This window comes from Malania oleifera, chromosome 5, assembly GCF_029873635.1.
Source record: "Malania oleifera isolate guangnan ecotype guangnan chromosome 5, ASM2987363v1, whole genome shotgun sequence".
In the NCBI taxonomy this organism is placed as follows: Eukaryota; Viridiplantae; Streptophyta; class Magnoliopsida; order Santalales; family Ximeniaceae; genus Malania; species Malania oleifera.
In genome coordinates this window covers 111,249,546-111,276,083 of record NC_080421.1, presented here as the reverse complement: position 1 = coordinate 111,276,083, position 26,538 = coordinate 111,249,546, and the positions used below count along the sequence as shown (strand labels likewise).

The window sequence follows — 26,538 nt, the reverse complement described above, 5'->3', positions numbered from 1 at the left end:
AAGGCACCTCTTTTTAACGTGAGGGGGAGAGACACGCCGTGTGAGGGGTGGGAAGGAGTGGACCTACCCACCACCATCGTCACCATCACCATCACTCCTCCTTTCCATTCTCATTGATTTATATTTTTTTTTTGTTCGTTATGCGTTATGTATTTTCCTATGTTTTTATTGTTTGATTGTAAATCTTCCCAACATAGGCCACGATCCTTTCATTTCCACCCCAACCTTAACTTTCCTTCTTTGCCCTTTCTCTCTCTCAAACCCTGTACAGGTAGACGGCGATCTCGCGGGACGGCGGTGATTTCCTGGATTCAGAGCTGGGTTTAGCACTATTGGGCAAGTACTGTTACCGTTTCTGTTGAACTTGGTGCGTTTCTTGTTTTTTTTTTTCACTAGTTCAATTACTGTTGGTTTCGAGCTGGGTTTGTCAGTTTGTGATCTGAAGAGCTTGAAGCTGGGAATTAGGGATTTGGGTGCTTGAATTATTACTGTTGGGTTTGAATTTCTGGTTTTGGGGTTTATTTGGTATGTGGGTTGTTCTTAATTGGAACCATGGATGCGTCGGAGTGCTGTTTCTTGACTTTTGGGGGCGAACTGAGGCTGATTAAGTGAAGTATTTAGGTTTTTGTTTGGGGGTTTTGAGCTGCGATTTGTGACAAGGTTTCACTTTCTGTAATCTGTGCTGTTTTTGCTGCCGTTGCCTGATTTGGGATCTATTGAGCTTGCGGATTTGATTAATGGAGGCGAGAATTGGGGGTGAAGCTCATCATTTCTTTGGCATGGGAACTCAAGATTTGAGGAGGTTGGGGAAGAGGAATCTGGAATGGGACCTGAATGACTGGAAGTGGGATGGTGATCTTTTTATTGCTAGCCAATTGAATCCAGCGCCTGATGATAACCTGAGCCGGCAATTTTTTCCCCTGGGGGCAGGGATTCCTGAGGGTGGGAATTCGTCAAACAGTTCGTCATCATGCTCGGATGAGGTGAGTCCTGGTACGGAGAAGGAAAAGAGAGAATTGGAGAAACGAAGGAGGGTTATTGTGGTTGAAGATGACAAATTGAATGACGAGGCAGGTGGACTTACATTGAAACTTGGTGGACATGGAAATGGGTACCCAGTTACTGAAAAGGAGTTGGGGACTTGGGAGGGCACGAGTGGGAAGAAGACCAAGTTTGTTGGAGTTACTTCAAATCGCGCTGTTTGTCAGGTAGAGGATTGTGGGGCTGACCTGAGTAATGCCAAGGATTATCACAGACGGCATAAAGTTTGTGAGATGCACTCCAAAGCCAGTAGAGCACTTGTTGGAAATGTTATGCAGCGGTTTTGTCAGCAATGCAGTAGGTTGGTGTTCATTTTTATGTCGCTTTAAAGTATTTTGTCCATCAATATTCATAATAATTAGTAATTATTGCTGAATGAAAATGCCACTTACATGATACGATGGGAAATACATGGAACAAGTCTATCCAGTCAAGTTTTAGAAAAGAATCAACATGGATATATATATATATATATATATATATATATATATATATATATGTATGTATCTGTTGGATGAAAAGCAATGAAATGACTCAAGACAAATCTTTTTGTTGATAAATTTTTTGATCAGAAAAGAAAAAGTTTATTCAAAAAGATGCATCAAGGGGATGCCGCCCATGTAAAAAGGGATCTTTTTTGTTTATAACAGCACATCAAGTTATCAGTAATTGATTGAACACTGCTTGAAATTGAGTCTTCTACTCAATTACAAAATGTTTCTTTCTTTCCTTTTTAATTTTTTTTTTATTAAACAACAAGAACAACTAAATCTTGACCAGTTGTTTGGTTCAAGGAATCTTTGAGGATTCCTAGGAATATGAGTTGGAATCCTGGACACCCATGTTTAGTTCATTTTGGGTATCCTTCTTGGTGGGCATTTGAGATTCCCAAGGGATTGTTATGCCCACAAGACCTTTCCTTTTTATTTTTTGATAATTTGGATTCCCACGGGAATGGCATCCTATTCACAAACATGTGATTCTCCAAACCAAATACCTAGCATACCTCACTAAGAAGTGTTAACCATACGAATCCTTTTCTAACATTTTACATGATCTTAGGCAGTACTATTAGAAGGTTGGAGTGCTAATTTTTCTACTTTGTGTTGTAGCATAAAAAAATGAAAATGGCTACCGATGTTTTAGCTCCCCCTAATGTTCCCAATGCTCATAGCTTCTTATTTTATACAATTTAGGTGTATATTTTGACGATGACTCAGTATTAGATGCTAATGTGTTAAACTTTGTCAAAGGTTTCATGCTCTTCAAGAGTTTGATGAGGGGAAGCGAAGTTGTCGTAGGCGTTTAGCTGGCCACAACAAAAGGAGGAGGAAAACACATCCTGATGCCGCTGTTAATAGTGGAAGTTCCCTGAATGATGAGCAGGCCAGCAGTTATCTATTGATAAGTTTACTAAGAATACTTACCAACATGCATTGTAAGTATTAACTTAAATTTTCTATAGCAATGATTAGAATCAATTTTATGTGAAAAATATTCTGCTAATTCATTGTTTGGCTTTAGCTGCATAGCATATTAATTCATTAGGGAAAACTTCTTTTTTTGTGTGTGTGTTTGGGGGAGAGGTGTTTCTGTTTTTTTTTACTAACTTGTCAAATTTGTATGGGTAATTCTTCCTTATTACGTTTCTATCTAAAGCCAGAAGTGATGGTATTATAAATTCTTTTTGACATGTTCTAACTCACTGATCTTAAAGATTGCATGGCTATATTTTGTTTTCCTCGCAATAAACTAGTCAATAATATAATCTTTGTTGTACCATTTCTAATTTTATCCCAATGTTCCTTTTATGCTTTAGCCAATATACAGCCATGGTGCTCAGGAAAGTGAGCGGAGTTAGTTAGAAGTTTGAACTTTGAACCATGATTACATCTCTCAGTAATGAAACCTATGGTGATAATTTGTTTAATGAACAATGATGATAAGGATGCTTTTATCAATTGCAGAGTGAGAGGTAAGGAAGAGAATGCACCTGCTTGTTTGCATGCATCATGAATGAGCTGAAACTCTGTTGTTCCTCTAAATAAATTTTGAAAAAAATATACGGTGGCCTGTGTTGAAGAATGGCATCAGTCTTTCAGTGTTGAAGTACTAATGTAATATAAACAGATTAAGAATCTTCTTCATTCTTAGTAGAATGTTACATTGATAAATATTAAATTGAAGTTGTGCCACTGTTAGTTGATTGGCTAATGCAGCTTGGTGCTGAGATGAGAATTAAGAATGTTTATCAGGTGCAGCAGTTGAAGAGATTAAGAGAATTGAATGAAGGGAAATTTTGTGATGGGAACTAATTTTGCTATTGTACCTCTTAGTTACATGGATTGAGGCCTCAGAGTAAGAGGACTGAGAAATGTATCTTGTTATTGTGGTTGGTTTGTTATTATATCCTTGTGACTGCAATGGAACTAAACTTTTATTTAGATGTCTTAGAAAACCAAAATTATTTGACTTTGTGTTTTTGTTTCTAAGTTTTAGCCATCTATCCCCAGTTTAGAATAGGTTTAGAAACAGTGGAAGGAAATTCTTGAAGAATGCGAGACAGTTAAAGTATGAAAAGAAATAGAGAAAGAAGAAGAAATATAAGAGAGAATAGGAGGCTGCATGGGCAAAACCTTGGATTGGCAATAGGAGGAACTAAAAAAAAAATCTACTTTATTTGTTCCTAAAAGATCTATTCATAACTAGTTTGTTTGGGTTAAATTACATGAGCTGTTAACTCTAGTAGCCATTATTCGTAGTCCTTATAATTGTGGTGAAACCAATCTCAATTACAAAAATATAACTAGTTGAAGAAATTTTTTTCAAGGATTAGATAACCTGTGCTAATTTACTGTCATAACAATGTGACTAGTACCACTTTCCGTGGTGTGAATGGTAAACTCATTTACACTAGCTTGAACAGCAACTAGTATGCTGCAGTAATTACTGCCAAAAATTAAATTTACTGAATAACTGCTAATGCTGCTGCTTAAATCTGCAATAAATTGTTAGCTTTAATACAAAGAATTTTACCAGATAAACCTGAAATTTCCTTCTTGCTCAAATTTTGGTGTTTCTATAATTGTGTTGATTATGACCGGCAGACTGTGAAATAGCACCAATTGCACTTCAATGGAAACTGTATGATTATAATCTTCTGGTCCTTGCTCCTTGGAACTCCAATTTATGTTGAAATGGTTGTCATTGATAACCTAGAGCTTATGCTTACCTTCTCTCCTGCACCTTTTCTTGTTGACCATTTCCTTTGCTTGAGCCCTTGTGGTTATTGGAACTCCAATCCATGTTAATAATGGTAGTTGGCTAGTTGCTGACAACTATGAACTATTGTTTACCTTCACTTCTGTTCCTTTTCTCTGACCATTCCCCCTGCAAGAAAGGAAAAAAAAGCGCAGAAGCTATTCTTTTGGAATGATGTCATTTCTTTTCTTCCTTGAATTTTTGGTGTGATTGGTAAAAATTATTTAGGTACAGAAGCAATTCTTTTGGCATGATGTCATTTGCTTTCTTCCTTGAATTTTTGGCGTGATTGGTAAAATTATTTAGGTTGTGTGAATTGGCTTTTCATGAAATGCAGCCAATAAATCAGAGCAGACAAAGGATCAGGATCTGCTATCTCATCTTCTAAGCAGCCTTGCTAGCAATGCTGGTGTGCATGGGGGCAGAAATATATCTGGACTGTTGCAGGAATCTGCAGATATTCAGAATATTGGGGCTTCGGTTGAGAACCCAGGAATCATGTCCGCTTTGCTTGCTAATGGTTCTCAAGGAGCTCAAAGACCTAAAAAGCAGCAAGTCACAGTACCTGCTTCTCAGATGCCACAGAAAGGGGTTTGTGCAGCTTATTCTATGGGTGGAGATATACAAACCATGTCATCTTCAAAAGCTGGTACACTATTCCCAAATAATGGCAGCGTTCCAGCCCGCTCAGAAGTCAGAGATGCTACAGTGGATAGGATAAAGTTGAATAATTTTGATTTGAATGACATATATATTGACTCAGATGACTGTGGGGAAGATATAGAAAGATCAACGGTTGCTGTAGACCTTGGAGGTCAGTCTATTGAGTGCCCGTTATGGGTACGACAAGACTCTAATCAGTCTAGTCCACCTCAGACAAGCGGGCATTCTGATTCAGCATCTGCTCAATCACCTTCTAGTTCCAGTGGTGATGCTCAGGTAATTTGCTTTTGTTGATTTAGGGTTTGGCTTTTAATTGCATGACATGGCATTGAGATAGTGCTATTTTGTTAGATTGCTTAAAGCCTTATTTCATTTGCAACTGTAGTAACTGGAAAATGTTAAAACCCTAGGGACTGACAAATTGGTATAACATTCTAGAATGTGGTACATTTTTGTTCTGGAAAACTAAAACTAGCAATCTGTCATTCTACTTCAATATTTTTTTTGTGCAAAAAATATTTCATGAATAAACTGGAGTAGTGTCATAGTTTTCTTCTTGCTCATTCTTAATCCTTATCTAAATTTAGAAACTCTGAACATTATCTCTGACCTATATCTTTATTTATACTATATAAAAGTACAAATAGTGTAAGAAATTTTTTTAATGAACAAAAATGTGCCTTGGTTGTACAAGACAAAATATACTTCTACTGTATAAAACACGTTACAATGTCTATTTGAATTCAAAATATCCCTGTATGTTAAAAAACAAGACAAACATGCTTTTAGCCTAGAAAACACAGAAAAAAAATCTCTATACAAATAATTTACTTCTAAAACTTCTACAATTAAAACCCACCATATCAAAGTAATGTATTGAAAATTTCTATGTAATCAATTAAAAGTTTGATCAATAACTAGAGAGTGGGAAAAATTTAAATTCTATAACGAAGTTTGAAAAATTTCACATCATTCATGTTAAAAAATTACTGATCAAGTTTCATTTATTACACTTCCAACTTTTAAAATTAAGTAATAAAATAGTTTAATTTCATATCTTGTATTGAATCTTCCTTTTTGTGCGTGTGTGTGCGCATCCGTGTGTGCATTCATGTGTGCACCCTTTTTTATTTTTTTGGGTGTTTGCCTGCTCAAAACATGAATTTAAACTCACACATTAAAAATGTCTATGAATTAAACATCCTGCCATTGGAAACTACTATGTCAAATTAATGAATTAAAAAGTATCATCCCATAAAATATAAAAATAATAAAATAATATAATTTAAAACGAACTATTATTATCTTGTAATATAAATTGTGTGTTCCTGTTCCCTGGGCAGGTGAATTTGTTGTTTGTTAACTACTAAATTTTCTGATATGTTCAAAATTTATGTACAACACTCCCCCAGCTTTATAAATTTAAATAATTTAATAAATTTTTTATGAGGGTGAACCTTGACCACCCAATGATGAGGGTGTAATATTGAAACATGAATGCATTGGTTCAAGTTATGGAGATAGCCTCTCCAAATATGGAGATAAGGCTGCATACATCATGTCTTTCCTAGATTCCTTGGATGGTGTGGGAGCGTTGTACATAGGATGCTACATACATTTACACAAAATCTTTACGGAAGTATGTACTATGGATGATTCTAAAATTTTCATGTTAGTGTTTTATTTTTTATTTTTTTTGTGGATAAGAAAAAATTTATTAAAATAGAAAATAAAGAGAACGATGAAAGGAGAACAAGACTTCTCCAGACAATACCCTCCTCATTTTTATCATATAAAAACTTACTATGCTTGTGTATGCCTTTCAACAACTGAATCTATATAACTGACAATGTTAATATCTAGGTGTGTTTATATCTCTATAAATTAGTAGCTTAACCCTAACTTTACCTAACCTTTTTTTGTGTCAGTAATGACCGTCTCATGTGACTTTCTTGGTCTACACATTAGTAGCTTAACCCTAACTTTACCTAAGCTTTTTTGTGTCAATAAAGACGTCTCATTTGACTTTCTTGGTATTTACCGTATACTTTTTTTTTTAATTTTTAAAGTTTTAATTTATAGAAGAAAAAGTCTTATTAGTAATGTTTATTTTTCATATCAAAATTAGAATAAGTCTAATTGCATCAAATATTTTAAATTATTTTAAAAAAAGGCAAAAGTCACTATCCTCCCTAAGGTTTGACAAAAAGACAATGACCTCCCTTGAGGTTCAAAAATTCAAAGGACCTTTCTTGAGGTTTCAAGAATTCCAGGGACCCCTCCCTGAGGCTTGTCAAAACGGCACAAACCTTCCCTTGTATTTTACAAAAAGACAAGTTTTTTAGGGGAAGTTCGTGTTTTTTTGGCAACCTTAGGGGAGGTTTTTGGCATTTCTAAAACCTGAGGGGAGGTTTGTGGCATTTTTGAAATCTCTGGGGAGATCTTTGTCTTTTTGTCAAACCTCAAAGGAGGTGAGTATCTTTTTCCCTTTAAAAAATAAATAGACTATATAACTAGATAATTATATTACAAGTGCTAATAAAATAGGATAATTCAATCATGTGGTGAAATATTAACCTTTTAGAATTAGGTCTATATTAAACTTTATTTTAATTTTTAAAAATAAGACTTTGAAAATATCAAATTTTAATTAATTTAGAGAAAGTATAATGTTCATATACTTTATTGGGCAAAGGACACTGATCTCCCCCAAGGCAAGAAGATGTAGATCTCCCTTGAGGTTTTTAGGATCCTAGGGACCTCCTTGGACACTTTTGGAACACTTAAACCCCTTCCTTGGACTTCATGGAAAATTGACGAAGGGGGTACAAATGACCTAGAAATGAAATGTCCTGGGAAATCGTGAAATTCTTAAAGCATTAGGGGAGGTTTGTGTCTTCTTACCAAACCTGATGGAGGACCATCTATAGGGTTTTTGAAACCTTATGGAGGTATGTATTTTTCGTGAAACCTAAAGGAAGTTGGCGCCTTTTGCCTTACTTTATATAATATATCTATTTAGATAGCTTCGAGTCTAAGAATATAAGTACATTAATTTATAAACTTAATTATTGTTGCTGCCAAAATTTGTTTGGGAGAATTTAGACCGATCATGACTTTGATCACCTGCCAAGGATGAAAGAAAAGTGACTTGGAAGACTCGAGGTGCACCTCGGGGGATTACTCCGATGCCCAAGTTAGGGAATTTGGAAGGACTATATGATCGCAACAGTAAAAGGAGTGAGGTTGAGATGATATGAGATGCCTTACCTTCCTTAGGGGGTCCTTTTTATAGGCATTTGAGATACCTTCTTGTTGATTTCCCTACTAATGGATATTAGGAGTTACACTTTGGCTATAGATATGTTGCTAGGGAGTAAAAATTGGTATGCTAACCCCTTGCTTTAATTAATGGACGTTACCTCATTTACATTGATCCTTTGATGTCTTCTCATTTTTTGGTCTTACATAAGCTAATACCGAGTTTTAATGTTGAGGTCTCTTTGAGGTTATATCGGTTGCCCCTTTTCTTTTGAGTCTTAGAGTTATCTTTTTGGCTTGAGAGTATACAGTATTTACTTAAGTCCTTTTATTATCACAAGATTTGGATTAAGTCATGAGATGGACACTTTTGGACCTCATAAGTGGTGCTCATCAGATGGGCCAATACTCTGTACAACAGTGTCCTTTTCTTGTTGCTTGATGAGTGATGTTCATCAGATGAGCCTATACTTTGCCAAGTAGTGCTCATCTCTTGCTACCTCTTGAGCAGTACTCATCATATGGACATTTTTGGGTCTCATGAGTGATGTTCATTAGATGAGCAAATACTCTGCCAAGTGGTGTCTATTTCTTGTTTCCTTATGAGCGTTGCTCATCATATGGACCTATACTTTATTGAGCAGTGCCCATCTCTTGCTGTCCCATGAGCTGTACTCATCAAATGGGCATTTTTGGGATTCATGAGTGGTGCTCATTATATGGACATTTTTTTTGTCTCATGAGTGGTGCTTATTAGATGGACCAATTTTTTGCTGAAGAAAAACTCATCTTTTGTTGCCTCATGAGTGATGCTTATCAGATGGGCATTTTGAATTTACTCGGTTAAGGAATCTCCACTATTCCTTTCGTAAAGGGGGGATCAAAAGATCTAGTTGAGGTTTCCCTTATTAAGGGTTGGTTGCAAACTTATTTTATCAGTTTTTCCAGTTGATCAATTTTTTTTTTGAGTTTTTCTTCAAATTCCTTGGACCATTGCTCGTTAATGCCCACACTGTTGGCTCCTTTTACTTTCGTTGTCATATATGAAATTTTCAAGAAAGCTTCATGTGGTACCATCACCTTATTGGGTGTCGTTTTTGCTTGAACAACCCTTGTGCCATGTTCTACATGATCTTTTTTTTTTGTTGTAAGATCATGTTAAACATGTCTTCTACCCTCCTCTTGAAGGCTAGAAATTGGTCTAAAAGCACAATTTGCTGCGAATTGTCTCGTGGTGGGGAGTGAATCGACTAGGATGATTAATCCCCAGCAATGGGTTTAGACTCGAAATTGTGTGATGCTGCCATGATTGAGTTTTAGAAAGAAATCCTTCCAAGTTTCCCATAGACAACACTGGCTATTGCTGCCAAAATTTGTTCGGGAGAATTTGGACCAATCACAACTTTTATTACCAGCCAAGAATAAAAGAAAAATGACTTGGAGGATCCGGGGTATACCTTGGGGGATCACTTTGATGCCTAAGTTTGGGAATTTGGAAGGACTATATGATCGCAACAGTAAAGGAGTGAGTGAGAATAAGATGAAATGAGATGTCTTACCTTCCTTAGGGGTTATTTTTATAGGCATTTGGGATACCTCCTTTTTGATATTAATGGATCGCAGGAGTTACACTTTGGCTATGGATATGTTACTAGGAAGTAAAGATTGGTGTGCTAAGCCCTTGCTTTAATTAATGGACGTTACCTTATTTCCATTGATCTCTTGATGTCTTTTCATTTTTTTGTCTTGCATAAGTTAATGCCGAGTTTTAATGCAGGGGTCTCTTTTAGGTTATATCAATTATGATGATGCAAAATTAATTTGTTAAAAAAAATTGGTATTGGCTAATTTATTGAAATATGATCCGCAGTTTCTTCTATTTGGTAATATATTTTTGTAAAAATAAATAATCTAAAACTAAATAAATTAAATATATTTACATATTCACTTGGAATAACAATGCATATTAGAGATTTTCTAGTAAATACATATGAGGATGGTTACACATTTTCACTGCTGAACTTGGTTCTAAATGTGTGTGTTATTTTCATATTTCTTGCAAATAAAACATTCTTCCTTGGACTTATCATTGATTTTTGATGCATAAAAAATACAAAAAACAATACTAAAGGGCAACAACAAACCAAACCTTAAGTCCCAATATGTGAGGTTGGCTATATGAATCCTTTTCCGTCAATTTCTGCGATCATGGATAATTACAAAACAATAGTATTTAAGAAATATTGGTGAAGTTTATTTGAGTAGAACTCTGTTTGGAACGAAAAAGGAAAAAAATGATTCATTTCATTTGAACAAAGATTTCAACTATGTTTGGAATGCAAAAGAAAAAAGGGTTTCATTTCATTTGTAAACGAATAGTTAAGTGAATTCATCTGCAAGTGAATTCATGTGTCTAGGGTACTATAGGTTAAATGGTTGATTTAGTGTATATTTATGCATCCAAGTGTTACATTTTGGTGTGAAGAAAACATAATAACAAAAATTAAAAAAAAAAAAAAAAGGTCAAGGGATATACACCCACAGAGAGAGAGTGAAAAATATCGTATTGATAGTCACATTACAAAAATATTTAGAAGAGCAGACATGCAATTTTGTTTTTTCATTTTTAGTTTTGTTTCTTGTTTCCTACAAAAAAAAAAAAGAAGTTTGGTTGCAACCTTAAATGTCCCTATTATAGTTGCAATAGAATTTATTCGTTGATTATAATGCAAATAGTTCATGTTCTCAAAGTTTACAAGAACTTATCAGTGCATCGATCATTGTTGTCATCCCCTGAATTGTCGGTATCATTATTGAAAGAATGAGAGTGGCTAGTGATGATCATGCCACATGATTAATGTCTTGAGTCTCAAGTTCTTCAGTCCAACCATCTCCTAACATGAAACCTGTTAGTAGCAAGCTGGAACCTCCATTACTAGACAATTCAAAGCTTGTGCATTGAGCACAACTTTGCATAATACAGTTGCCAAGATTTTATTATTAACTTTCATAATTATAAAGGAACGTGGGCTTGTTAGCCGTCAACAAAAGTGTGGACCACCGATTGCGTGAATCACCCCTTCAAGAGACTTCAAAACTCTTTTTACTAGAAAAGGGAATCTTTTATTGAGCTATTTAGTTATGTATTTTATTTATTTTAACCATTAAAAATTGAAAAATTTTTAGAAAATATATTAAAAATTCCTAGATCTATTATTTTGCATGCACATAAACCTATCAATGCATGCTTATATATATATATATATATAAAATTTATTTTTATCTTTTACAAAATTAAGGTTGTGTGTATAGGAATAGGTGTGTGACTCACTCGAAAAATGAGCAGCTCGAAAACTATCCCAAGTATAGGAGTTCTGTCGTGTAATATTAAGCCCAAGGGCTAGATCGTCTCCTCAGGGAATGCGTTTAATCTCAGATTTTACGTTCGTCCAATCGAAAACAAAAATGCACTGAACTTGGTTCAGATTCAGGGTTTTTCAAGATTGTTCATTTCACTTTTTATGAATTAAATGACATGTAAATTAAATTCCTAAAACTAACATGCATTGAACTAAAGAACACTAATGGAAATCCTAATTTACTCAAGGAAACTTAACACGCGTTAGTTTAAAAATGGTCACCTAAAACATGGAATTAAAAACACCCAATAGAAACTAAACCCAACACACACACGCGTAATAAAAATCGAATCTTTAACTGAATAAGAGCTCTAAGCAAAACTAATCTAAATTCTTCAAATTTAACAATAACATCAATTAAAAGCCAAATAGATAAGTAAAAATTAAACTTCACTAAAATAAATTAACCACTTTAACACTCATTCATATAATCTTTTCAAAACTCTAAATAATAACCAAATAAAGAAGAAGAAAAAAACAGTATCCTGCTGTAATTTAAAATAAAAGAAAGAAAAGAGCAGAGGAAAGAAGAGAGAGAGAGAGAGAGAGAGAGAGAGAGGGCCATGGCAGCAGATGCAGCTGCTGTGTGTGGCTTGGACAGCAGGAAGGAGTTGCTGTTTTGTGGAGCTGATGCGAACAGGAACTGCTGCTAGTATGGGAGTTTGCGGCTATGCTGGGAGAAGGCCAAGGATGAGCGCTGGCCGAGGGATGCTCTGGTGTGGTGCGTGGCAGCAAGGGGCTGCTGTGTTGCTGGCATGGTTTTAAATCGCGGTAGCGGGTAGCGTAACGTAACGGTAACAGGTGTAACGGGAAGCGGGAGTAGCGGGTGTTACATAACGGGAAGCGGGTGTAACGGCCGTGAATTTTTTTGAAGCACGCACAACCTTGTGCATATTAGCGTACTTGCATGTTTTAAGCTTTTGGCCATTCTTAGAAAGGGTTTTAGTGTATTTTGGACCCTTTAGTTCGAGTAACTAAGTTATTTGGTAAGGGCAACAAGTTTACATTTTTTTAAACCATCATTGATAGAAAATTACGTGTGTGTGCGTATTTATACTTCTCATTGTTCTTATCTGTGATAAATTCTTATGTGTGCTAAATGAATTAACAAAATAAAATACATTATACACTCCATTAATCTATTAGACACATAAGACATACGAATAATATAAATATAAAATAGTTAGAAAAGAAAAAAGGTTGAAGTTGAAAAATAAAGAACATAAATATCACATTACTAATATTATTAAAAAAAAAAATTCCTAATAAGTTAGTATTTTGAAATTGTTAATTAATGCATCTATTGTCAGTATTTAAAGAAAAAGTAAATTTTGTATCATTGTCATCCTCATTATAATTTTTCCCCCTCTTGCCATTTGGTATATTAAGAATGATATATGAAAGAGAGAGAAAAAGTGAGAAGAAAAAATAAAAAATAAAATTTTTTTTTGGTGTAACAGTTCTGTAGCGGTTACGTAACGGCCGTAGCGGCCTTTACGTAACGGTTGCGGTCCGTAACGGCCGCTACGGCCGTGATTTTTCTTCCCACCGATTTCGCGGTGTGTAACGGTATCGGTAACCCAAAAAACCTTTACGTAACGGCGTTACGTAACGGTCGCGGCCTTTATTTAAAACCATGGTTGCTGGCCGTGTGCAGCAGGCTGCTGTAAGAGAGTTGCTGCCAGTGTCGTGCAGGAGCTGCTGGAACAGGGGCAGGTTGCAGTGGGATTTAAGGAAGAAAAGTAGGGAAAGATTGGAGAAGAGAATAGGGAAGAATAATAGGAGAAAACAAAGACAGAACCAAGGAAAAACAAGAAGAGAAAGGGGAAGAAGAGAAGGGAAAAGTAGGAAAGAAAAGAGCAAAGCAGAAATTGAAATAAAATAAAACAAAGAAGAAGAAGAAGAAGAAGAAGAAGAAGAGTGTGCGGCTGGGGCAGCGCCCAACAGGGGAGAGAAAGGGAGAAAAAAAAAGGAATAAAAAGGGGAGAGGGGAACACAGCCCTAGGACCCGGATAGGAGACCCGACCCGTTTAGAGGACCCGAATTATTATATTTTTTTGTTCTCTATTCATTGCGAATTATGCTCTTCTGGAGCCCGTATCTCATAAAACTCAAAACATGAAAGTTGTAGATAATCCTTTCCTCTTTCTCCAGAAATTTGAATCGTCTCGATCGGAGCTCGGACGGAAAAGTTATGCATAAAATACGAACAGGTGTTGGTTTTGATTTCCGGGAATTTTTCTGCGACAAAAAATTACCAAAACTTCATAAATAGTACAATAAAGTTCAAGAATGATGATTTTGGCATTTTATTAAAATATTGGACAATTTTAGATATTTAATTAAAAATATAAACCGTAAAGCCCGGGTTAAAATGCCCAATTACGTAGTTTTGACGCGTAATCAGTGTGCTCAAAATCTATTTGTAGAATTGGGTTTGGGCATTTGTCACCATGTAGCACAATTCCATATTTCAACGTCTAAATGTTGATTTAAAAAAAAAAAAAAAATGAAATGTCAAATTCAAATACTTAAAATACAAATCTAGCTAATTTGTTATTTTCAATTTTTTTTAAAAAAATTTATTTAAAACTATTCTTTGAACTGCTACATACATGTTTTTTGTTTCTTAGATTATTTAAAAATAAAAAAATATTATATGAATTTTTTTTCAAAAGCTAAAATGTGACATGTATGATCTCTTTACAAAAAAAAAAAAAAAAAAATCATGTCATTTCACCTTTTGTCATTTTTTAAAATAAAAAATAGGGATAAAAGACACTAACCTCCCTTGAGGTTTTAAAAATTCGAAACCTTTCTTGAGGCTTAAAAAATCACAAGGACCTTCCCTGATGTTTGTCAAAAAGACACAAACCTCTTCTTATATTTTACAAAAAGACAAGCTTTTTGAGGGGATGTCTCTGTCTACTTGACAAACCTCAAGAGATGTCTGTGACATTTTTGAAACCTCAGGGGAGGTTTGTGGTATTTTTTGAAACCTTAGGGGAGGTTTCTATCTTTTTGCGAAATTCGAGGGGAGGTGAGTGTCTTTTGCCCTAAAAAATATGGGCATTCTTCAATTAAAAATTTTAAATTTTAAAGTAAAAATTGTGACATAATTTTGGAATATGAATCAAAATTTTATTATTTTTAAATTACTTATAATTCTTTCTAAAACTGCAATATCAAGATTTTTCTTTGTAATTTTTCAAATATAAAAAAATAAAAAATCTTATATGAATTTTATTTGTCAAAAAGTGAAATGTGAAGTTTTTTATTTTTGCAAAAAAAATTATATAAAATATACATCTTTAGTTCAATTTTTAAAAATTAGGAAATGCATTTTTGCATCTAATTTTCTATAAATAAAATAAAATTGGAATTGGAATTTTGAAAATCTGATAAAACAACCTCCATGGTTACATTGTAGGGGTAAAATGGACACGGACATTTGTTAACCACCCATATTCATTTCCCTTTCACCCTTTTTATGAATTTCTTTTTCTATCAAAAGTAAAAATTGTGTAGACCCCCCAAAATGGGCGAGCTACATCTATACGCCATTCCTTCCATTTCCTCTTTTTATTTACCCAAGGGCTAATATAAACAACCTCCAATAGATAAATTATAGGGGGCAAATTGGTCCAAACACATTTAACTATCTTCACTATTCATTTCCCTTCTTGACTCTTTGTGTAGAAATTATATCTACTTAAGCATACCTCCAAGGTACTGCATTTTAGGAGATGTGCCATACTGCAATGCCTTAATCATTTTACTAGCTGGAATGTCCTGTGTTCTTCGTAACATTGTTGGAAATGTCTTGCTATTGTTTTGGAGCATCTTGTATCTAAGCATCACAATTGGAAAAGGGGTTCATCAGGCACTATAACTGGACATGTAGCTGCATTGTGGTGGAGAAAATGACTAGTAATCTGCCACATTTGGGGGATCATGCATGGCAAATATGCATGCTTACAGGATATGGACTCTTTGGATTTGAAAATTCTCCAAACATGAAAAATGAATTTCTGATGTATGGAAATTGCTGATTATCCTATTCTTCACAGTATTTAATGTGTGGTCTGCTCTAGTGATGGTAGAATTATTTTACTTTTTATTTTCTTTTTCCATTGTGTTGTTACTTTTTGGAATTTATGTTTGTCAATAACATGTTACCGTGAATATAATTACTCTGGACTCAAAATTTTGCAAGTATTATATTAATCACTGTCTTATTTATCTCTGTGTGTTTGTATATGTATAACACTGACTGTCTGCTCTGGAAAACCATTTTTGTGCTGTTTTTTTTGTTCTTGAGGTTGGATTTGGACGTATGTATCATTGTCTCATGATGGCATCAGTTCATTTTGTCTGTGGATATGCTATTTATTCTATTTCAGGATGTTCACTTTCATTTGTTGTTTTTGTTGGTCTCACCATTCACCAATGCTGCTGTGCTTCTTGCGGTTAAGAATTTTTCTGACCCTAAAAAATGAAAAACATGTGGAACTGCTGAATTTTCACGACTTTATGATGAGTCAATGTGGTTGTTTGAGTTGTTCGCTTTGTTGCTAAATTTTTAGTATAATCCTTGAAGTGGTTCAAACTGAATATTTTTTTTGTTCCTTCTTTTTTGCATAGCTGGAGATAGGTTGATTGCACTTACCCAGCAGATCACTAATTAATAGAGACTAATTTTTCTGGAAGAATAGCCGAGGAGCACAAAGTCTCCCGCTTATCATCTATTGACCCCCCTTCTTCTTTTTCTTTGCTTATCACTTTAAATCATTGTCATTGTTGCCTCCTTTACCTTTTGTGCTCTTTTGATCACATGGATATTGTATACTTGGGAAGGCAGTTATCATCTTCTCTCTTGGTTGCCAATAATAAAGGGAAAGACAGAGAAAATTTGTTTTATCAACAACATTTTTAGTGTCATATAGTTTTATATGCCAAATTTTCTCTTCTACTTCCATCTCCGGCTAAGTATTCAAAAGGAGGTTCCATGGTGTATGTTGTTTGCAGATGATATTGTATTTATTGACAAAACTAGGGACGGAGTAGAGGTTGAGCTCGAATTATGGAAAGAAGCTTTTTATGATAAGTAAAAATAAGACATAATATATGAAATGTAATTTTAGTAATGATAGGAGAAATATTGGAGACAAAGTTAAACTTGATGATGAAAAAATAAATAGCACTTGTAGATTTCGATACGTTGGATCTATTATGCAAGCTGAAGGAGAAATTGAAGATGATGTAATGCATAGAGTTAAAGCAAGTTGGGTAAAATAGAGAAGTGCTTCAAGTGTGCTCTGTGATCGTAGAATACCCTTAAAATTGGAAGGGAAGTTTTATAGGACTGCTATAAGACCAGTTATGCTATATGGATCGGAATGTTGGGCGACCAAGAAACATAATATCCAAAAAGTTAAAGTTGCCAAGATGAGAATGCTTTAAGGAATGAACATATTCGTGGTAAGTTAGGTGTAGCTCCTATAGAAGATAAGATAAAGGAGGGATGACTCATATGGTATGGACACTTGCAATGTAGGCCATATAGTGCACCTGTGAGGAAGAGTGACTTAATTATTGTGGGGGTAGTAGAAGGGGTAGGGGTAGACCTAAAATAATTTGGGAGGAGATAGTGAGTAGGAATTTAATATCCCTGAATCTATCAAAATAAATGGTCCATGATCGTATAAATTAGCGAAAAATGATTCATATAGCCGACCCCACCTAGTGGGACTAAGACTTGGTTTTTTCGTTGTTGTTGTACTTCCATCTCCAGCCAAGTTAGTAGTGAATTTGTGTAAAATTTCTAATAATTGCCTGAAGGTTATTCTTCCCCTCCTAATGCAGCCTGATTTGGGATGCTATGGATCTATCAGCTACAAAAAGTTGATTGCTTGTGCTCTTAAGAGTCAACTGATGATAGTTCACGTTGTGGATGAATCATCCCCTCTTTGGACCAAATGTGTTTCTGCGTGAAATTGCTTTTATTTTAATATTTATTTTTTTTGATATTGTTTTTTCTTTCATTCCAGAGTCGCACAGATCGGATTGTTTTCAAATTATTTGGGAAGGAACCAAATGATTTTCCTCTTGTTCTGCGAGCACAGGTACTCCTAAATCTTATGATTGTTTGAGTTCAGTAGTTTGGACTTTAGTGTCATTCCCTCACAGAAATTTTAATTATATAAAATGTTTAAACTTTCAGATTCTTGACTGGTTGTCGCACAGTCCTACAGACATCGAAAGCTACATTAGACCTGGTTGTATTATTCTAACAATTTATCTTCGTTTGGCCGAGTCTGCATGGGAAGAGGTATGAGTCTTCCAATTAAATTTGCTAGTAGGAATTGCATTTCCTTTCTTCATGTAAAACTTAAAACTTTCCAAGTCTTCATTGGTTTGTACAGCTCTGCTGTGATTTAAGCACCAGTTTAAGTAGGCTTCTGGGTGTTTCCGATGACACTTTTTGGAGTACTGGATGGGTATATACAAGGGTGCAGCATCAAATAGCATTTATATACAATGGTTTGTTGAGTTCTTCTGTTTGCCTCCCCTAATCACTGCAAACTAAATATTAGAAGTTAGTAAAAACGCTTCTATATGGAAATTGAGTATTCTTATTGAAATTTTTTCTACCACTACAGGTCAGGTGGTTATAAACATGCCATTGCAGTAAAAACGCTTCTATATGGAAATTGAGTATTCTTATTGAATTTTTTTCTACCACTGCAGGTCAGGTGGTCGTAGACATGCCATTGCCTCTCAAAAGTAATAATTATGCTAAAATTTTAAGTGTCAAGCCTATTGCAATACCTGTGTCTGAGGAAGCTCAATTTTCAGTTAAAGGCTTTAATTTGTTTCGGCCTGCAATGAGGTATCTGCTAGACTACCATATTCCTTTCTCTGATGTTGTCTTGCTGCATTTCTTACACAGGACACAGAATTGCTTGTGTCTATATATATATTGGGTTTCCTTCTCTTGTGGTTTTTTGGGGGTTTGAGGTGAAATTTTAGATTTGTTTTAATTATCTCTGTTTTGTATATGGAACTGAATGTCCTTCCTCCCATGGTGGTTTTATTTTTTTTCCCCAGGTTACTCTGTGCACTAGAGGGGAAGTATCTGGTCCAGGAAGCTACTCATGAGTTAATTGAGGGTGGTGATATGCTGAAGGAGGATGATGACCTCCAGTGCCTCAATTTCTCCTGCTCCATCCCAATGGTGACTGGAAGAGGATTCATTGAGGTGATGATGCTCTTCAAGTTTCCTCATGACACGTCTAATTTTATTTCTCACCAAAAGTACTTACAATTGCTTGTTGGTTCTGTTTTGAGCTTTTCTTTTTTCTGGAGTTCATCTGTTGAGGTGTTTGGAGGTACCACATTATGATGGACTGAGCAGGAGACTACGTAGTCAGTATTTTTTGAGTGATACTAATAATTGGATTCTGAATGTTTGGTACCATGGCTGACTCGCTTTCCGTAGTAGATTTCTTTACAATGTGTTGGATTATCTTCATAAATGTTGTCATCATGCCACTCGATTGTTGGGACATACTCTAACATTTCACTGCCCACTGTATTTGGTTTTACTTTCTTCTTTATTTGAGTATTGTTTATTGTCTAAAGAGTTCATATTGGGGGTACATGATAATTAGTTATTAAAATAAAAATGAGGGAAGATGAAGGAGAACTAGAAGATTGTTTAATTTTTGTTGTTTCTTTGTAGTGCCTTGTTCGTCCCTGATGAATTTGTTCGAAAAGAAGTAGAAGAATAGGAGATACAGGAAGATCAATTGATTTGCTCTCTTTGGTTTTACCTTCCCTCACTGCTGTATTGACATTGAGGAATAACAAGAAAAAAAAGGGTTTGCATTAGTTGGATTGCTTTTACTGCCTGTGTTGTATTTGTTGATCAAGGGATCGTGTGGTGGTGCTGGTGGATGAATTGATCCTCCCTTTGACTAAGGTCTATATAAGTGAGGAACTAAGGTGTATACAGTGAATAAAACTTTGTCATACTTTGGTGTTACTGGCAGAATATTTCACATATTGTGAAGGGCCATGTGGCACTAGTTAAAACACTATTGTTTAACTAGTCAGCCAAGGATTACTGTGGTTTAAAGTAAGTGGAAGCAGTAAGCAATTCATGAAAACAAGTGGCAGGCAAGTGGTAGACATTGAAGCTATGCAATTCATTAACACCACCTCCATAAGCAACATTTGTTTAGCGAGGGAGGCAAGTAGGCCAAAGTGTGGCTAAACAAGTTTACAAAAGCTAGTGAGTTTGCAAGAGTGATGAACACTCATCTTCCCTTAAAGAGCTTCATATGCTATTTTAGCTCTGGTACTAGGAAACATCAAATTGTCTGAGGAGTCAGTCCTCTTTGACACTAAGTATTACACCTACTCAAAGCAGAAAACCGATACTGGTTTTTACATGATGGTAAGTTGGTAACCATCCCATGCACACACGACCAGCAGTTACAGGCAAGCATAATGCCCTGAACAAGCTTGGCTTGTGACACCTGGCATGTTGTCTTTGTTGTGTCTCCATTCCTCATTATTGGGGAGCTTTTGGGTTTAGTCCTGCTAGATCCTTTACTGCAGTTTTGATAAGAAACAGAGAGAATTGAGGGACAATTCAGGGACAGAAACAGAGAGGGGAGAAGAAGAAATAAGAAAAGAGAGGGAGAGAATATGCTCCAGGCAGAATCCAATAGTTTATTCCCACTACTAACTGAAGCACATATTTACCCCCAATAAAACAAGAAATTACACAATACTAAGAAATGTTCAATAATATAAACACAATTTCCCAAACCTACACGTAAAATAACTGTGCTGAGTGGGCGGCCTAAAAATGTAGGCGGTCCTCTGTTCTGTTAATCTGCATACAAAAATCTACAAAGTCAAAATAGAAGGCCATAAACCTTTCAAGGATCAGTGACAACTTGAGTGTGTCTCCTCTCTCCCTTTACATGTTAGTAAGGTTGTCAGAAGGCATTGGATGCTGTATATACCTTGCTAATCTTAAACCATTTCAATATGTTGTCTCTGCATATATGTGTGCACACATGTCTGAATCAGTGGGTTAAAATTTTATGCATCCTATCCTGCTCTTTAGATGCCCTTGTGATAACGATCTATTGCTATGATCATGTTTATGTGGCATCCTTTTAGTTTGGAGCTGGGGGATGGTTAGATGTTGTACTTGTATCTAATGAATATTTTTCTTCTTCTACCTCTGCGACTCGGATTTTTGTCGGTGCTGATGATAATGTTTAACAAATAAAAAACTTTAGATTATATTTTTTGTAAAAAATTAATTTTAATATAACCATATTTCTGTTTTTCATTTTAATTGATGGCTGATTCTTTGGTTCTTAATTTGTTTCCTTTCATATTGTTCATGCTGACATGTTTCTGCACTTCTCATTAATGGCAATGTTGTTTATTGGAACCTGGATGATACTTGACATGCGTCCCCTCTCTATACACCGAAGTTTATGTTGACTTTATTTTGCCCAGGTTGAAGACCATGGTCTTGGCAGCAGCTTCTTTCCTTTTATAGTTGCAGAGAAAGATGTTTGTTCAGAAATTTGTATGCTTGAAAATGCAGTGGATTTTAGTGAGGTTAATGAAGATATTTATGGAAGAACTGGGAAAGTAGAAGCCAAGAATCAAGCCATAAACTTTATCCATGAAATGGGCTGGCTTCTCCACAGAAGTCACTTGAAGTCAAAATTGGGCCACTTGGATCCTAGTTCAGATGCCTTTTCTTTTAGACGGTTTAAGTGGCTTATGGAGTTCTCCATGGAACACGATTGGTGTGCTGTTGTGAAGAAGCTCTTGGACATTCTGCTTGATGGAACTGTGGGTTTGGGAGAGCACACTTCCTTGAAGCTTGCACTCTCAGAGTTGGGTCTCCTTCACAAAGCTGTGCGGAGAAATTGCAGGCATCTGGTGGAGCTTTTGCTGAAATATGCCCCTGAGAAAGTTGCAGTTGAATTAGAATTTGAGCTCAAGCCTTCAGTTGATGAAGGGCACGGTGATCGATTCTTGTTTAGACCCAATGTTGTAGGCCCTGCAGGTTTAACACCTCTGCACATTGCAGCTGGTAGAGATGGTTCTGAGGGTGTTCTCGATGCATTAACTGATGATCCTGGGATGGTATTTTTCTGCTTTTGTGCTGTATAGCATGTTCTATGCTCTTTCTTTTTATATTCTCTTAACACCTCTTGTTAACGCTGGGTAAGACTAGGGATGTGTGCTATTGGGGAAACAAGAAAAAAAGTGTGTTCTCTCTGAATTTCGTTTAGAACACAATCTATTTGTTTCACTGTCATTCGAAGATTCTGAAATTGCTTTCCATTTGTTTCAGGTGGGAATCGAAGCATGGAAGACTGCTCGGGACACCACCGGTTTCACACCCGAAGACTATGCTCGTTTACGAGGACACTACTCCTATATCCATCTGATCCAGAGAAAGATCAACAAGAGACCAGTAGCTGGGCAAGTGGTGCTCGACATACCCAGTGTTCCTGTCGATCTAAACACCAACCAAAAGGCAAATGATGCCCTAACCACCAGCACCCTCAGCTTTGAAATTGCAAGAATGGAATCAAGATCCCAGAGGCAGTGCAAGCTATGTGATCAGAAGTTGGCTTATGGAAATGCTAGATCTTCTCTAGTGTACAGGCCAGCAATGCTTTCTATGGTGGCCATTGCCGCAGTCTGCGTCTGCGTGGCTCTTCTCTTCAAAACCTCCCCCTACGTGTGTAACGGAGGAGACAGTCCGTTCAGGTGGGAGTTGTTGGACTATGGATCTAGCTGATCTGAGATTCACTAACTCAACCTTGGATCCGATAAAAACCCAGTAGGTGTATGTATTTGTACCTGTTTTATAGACTGTAAAGTTTAGATTTCGTGTAGAGCTGGTGCCTTGGACACCTTTCAAATTCATGCAAAATTTGAAGAACACTGACCTATTTATTTATGTATCGGAGAAGTAAGATGTGCCATTTTGGCTGATGTTTGCCAAATTAGTTGGTGAAATTGTGAATCTTCTTCTTCTGTGGTTCATTCAGATGCTTCTTGGACAAGAATCTGATGGGAAGCTGAACCAGAGCCTACTACGGTAATGGTCTCCTAGATAGTAAACCTAGGTGAGAAAATTTTCTAGAGCTTCTGTCGTGATTTCCTGTCTCCCATTTCGTGGGAAATGGGAATTTACGAAGTCGAAAATCAGAAATAAAAATAAGAATTAAAAATATAAACTTCTACAAACCAGGCAAATGCAGGAAAAAAAATTTGCAAAATTTTCTTGATCCTCTCACTCCTACGCCCAGCAAATGCAGGCCTAGAAACAGATTTAAAAGGGAGAAAGTTTGAATCTGTAATCCTGTTATATTTTTTTGAATTAATTAGGTCTTAAATTGCTTTTAATTACTAAATATTCATTATTCAAAGATTATGTTGGTCATTTAACATACCCTCTCTCTTTATATATACCTATATATATGTACGCACACATGCGCACATACAAAAAATCTTTTCAAAGAATTATTTTGAGAAAAAAAGAGTATGTCAGCATGTGTACAAAAGATCTTTTTAAAGAATTATCTTGAGAAATAAAGAGTAAGTCGGCGTGACCTTTTTAGTCCTTCCTGATTTTTTTTGAAGTCTTGTTTAGAACTTGAAAAATAATAAAAGAAAGAAAGAAAATATAAATTTGTTTTTTATCTTTTTATGTTGATTATCAAAAAATGTAAGAAACTAAATAAAAATATAATTAATTAATAAATAAAATTTTAATTTTACACATTATTGACATTTAATCTTTATTTTAAATTATACGAGTCTAATTTAATATTTAATAGTATTTAATATAAAAATATAACAACTTTTTTTTTAAATTTTTTTTTATTTGTTTAGAACAAAGTTCTCTATCCCTATTAATGCTTTCGTTTTCATTGCTCTCAAGTTTTCTTTATAGGGCATTTATGCATAAAGTTTCAATTTGATCTAATATTTTTTTTTTTGCCCAATACCTTGTCCCTTGATAGAAAAATAGGACACAGTTTTTGACCTCCATTCGCTAGTTTGAATCATTATGTTCAAGCACCTATTGCTTTTACATCAAAATTTGGAAAGAATTGTTCAAAGTTTTGTGATCCATGATTAAAGTTAATAGTATCAAGTAATTTTATAATCACACAAAGTTGTTTCGTACTCACATGATGTATTGACCAAAGCAGATCATTTGACATCGACAAATTTTGGTTTCATACTATAATAATATAAGGTGCAAATTACATGATTAATCACCAGACTTTTTACTTAGTTTTAGTCTTGTTACAACTCTAGTATGTTGCAATTTAGCAGTTGCAACACATTCTATTAGTAATTTTTTTTACGTGAATGCTCATGTGTTAGTGAGGCTGATAAGATAGGTTTCTCAAGCGAGAAAATTATTGTCGCCACATTAAAGAAACGGTACAACTTTTAACATTTAGATAGCAACAGTGTGTTTGTCCTAGGTTTTTAATATGATTCATTTGGATGAGAAAGAAGGGCTATGGTCAATAACGATTTGCAAAGGGTCAGTGGAAGGTCAATTAGGTCGATTAATTAGCTCGATTACAGTTTTTAAAGGGTGTAGTGTTGCGCATTCAATAAGAAGGGGATTTGCAATTTAACCATTGGAAATGATTCATTTAATTGAATAAATAAATGTTGAACACCCCAATATACTACTTGTTAGGACCGGAGGAGCCCATGGGTGGGCTTGATACGCATGGGTAAACACCAATTTGACCCAAAAGCTCAAGCTAATTGGGTCTTGGGTCCATCCATGTATATAAGCACCCATCATTCACTTTAATTTTCCAATGTGGGACAAACTCACAAGTGGAATTCTCAACAATCTCCCCCTCACTTGTGAGTTCCTACTCGCCCTTGAATGGAAATCGTCTCCCTTCTAGGACAATTCTCCAACAGTTGCTCAAGTGGGCCTTACCACTGGCATCTTACATGCCTCAGATTGCATTCCACGTGCCTCCAACTTAATCCTACCTCCCACGTATTGACCTTATTCGGATCCATCCGCAACCTAGATGATCCTTATTGGCCTTAGCCACACACTTGGTCCTCCAACTGTTAGCACGTCAGGAGAATTAGCTTCCCGTCTCAACTTTTTTTTACGATGTCGCTTACTCAGAGTTATGAATCATCGACTCTGATACCACTTGTTAGGACCGGAGAAGCCCATGGGTGGGCTTGATACGCATGGGTGAATACTAATTTGACCTAAAAGCTTAAGCTAATTGGGTCTTGGGTCCATCCATGTATATAAGCACCCATTATTCACTTTAATTTTCCAATGTGGGACAAGCTCACAAGTGGAATTCTCAACAATCTCTCCCTCACTTGTGAGTTCCTACTCCCCCTTGAACGAAAATCGTCTCCCTTCTGGGACATTTCTCCAACAGTTGCTCAAGTGGGCCTTACCACTAGCGTCTTACATGCCTTAGATTGCATTCCACGTGCCTCCAAACCAAGTGGACACATTTTTATTGTTGTTTTTTGTTTGTAAAATATTTTAGACCTATTGTGGAAAACAATTTTTTTATTTAAAGTTTTTTAATAATTACAAAAATGACTCTTTGTTTTTTAACTTTCCAATATTTATATAGGAAAGTTGAAAAACTAAAAAGGTAAGTTCATTTTTTAATAATTATAAAAATTAAAAATAAAAGAATATTAAACGGCAAGTGGGAAACAAATATGCCTTTTTGTCCTCTATGCAACATCTTTGTTGAATATTGATGATATGATTGAGGATTTAGGACAAATTGGGCTCAAGACTTAGAATAGGAGGTTTACATCACATGTTTAAAAAGTTAAACTGTGACATGAATATGTTTGCCATGACCAGTAATACAAATATATTTAGGTACTATTTGAGAATATAAATTTTGTGACATAAATTTGAATTTGTGTGGATTTGGAAGAAATTCAGCGCAATTTTATACTACAATTTGTCCAAGTCCATCCTCACCTAGTGGGACTAAGGTTTGGTTTTGTTGTTGTTGTATTTTGTCCAAATCCATATAAATTCAAATGTAAGACCTAAATACCATGCTTCTGTTGTGAAACATGCGACAATTATGATGTATAGTATGGAAAAACAAAGAGATAGAACAACAAAAACACACAGATTTAATGTGGTTAGACAGTATGCCTACATCCACAAGGGCGGGTGGTGACTGGATTTCATTATTATAGAAAGTAAGGTTATATCATATGTATTTATACTAACCCTAATCGTACAGAGGTATTAGAAAAATTCCTCAAATACCCCTGTATCGTACCATGCCAACCCATTAATCGACCCAAACAATAAAACAATAAATTACAAGTCCAAAAAAACTGATGTCAGAAGTGGAGCATCGTTATTCTCCACACTACTTCTGGCATCAGTCTCCTTTCTCTGTACAGTGTTCCACTCAATATGAGTCACATACTACAACAATCTCCACCTTGGCAAATATTCACCCCTTAGGAGAAAAAAAAAAACATAACTTGGAACTCCACCTAGGATAATAGGTTGAGACATCTCCCATCTAGCATCTGGAGACATTAATTAAGTCCAAACAGTGCTTGAACTTCTCTATGGTAACATGCTTTGTCAACATGTCTACTGCATTCTCAAAAGTGTGAATTTTCTCAAGCAATAGTTCACCAAAAGAAACCAATTCCCTAATCTCGTGAAATCTCACATCTATGTGCTGGGTACTTGCATGATACACCTAGTTTTTTGCCAAATAAATGACACTCTGACTATCACAATGCAATTGAAGTCCACCTTACTTAA

General features: G+C 35.5%; 1 protein-coding gene across 1 annotated transcript; it reads left to right on the top strand.

Moving 5' to 3' along the window:
- LOC131155086 (squamosa promoter-binding-like protein 1) lies at nucleotides 1-22,705 on the top strand. Its single transcript, XM_058108006.1, has 10 exons — nucleotides 1-1,342; nucleotides 2,295-2,479; nucleotides 4,640-5,241; nucleotides 17,696-17,770; nucleotides 17,869-17,976; nucleotides 18,071-18,188; nucleotides 18,396-18,537; nucleotides 18,756-18,906; nucleotides 21,192-21,833; nucleotides 22,045-22,705. Exons 1-10 carry the CDS (start codon nucleotides 738-740, stop codon nucleotides 22,495-22,497), a joined length of 3,081 nt encoding a protein of 1,026 aa, XP_057963989.1. The 5' UTR covers nucleotides 1-737; the 3' UTR covers nucleotides 22,498-22,705.
- Nucleotides 22,706-26,538: the final 3,833 nt, after the last annotated feature.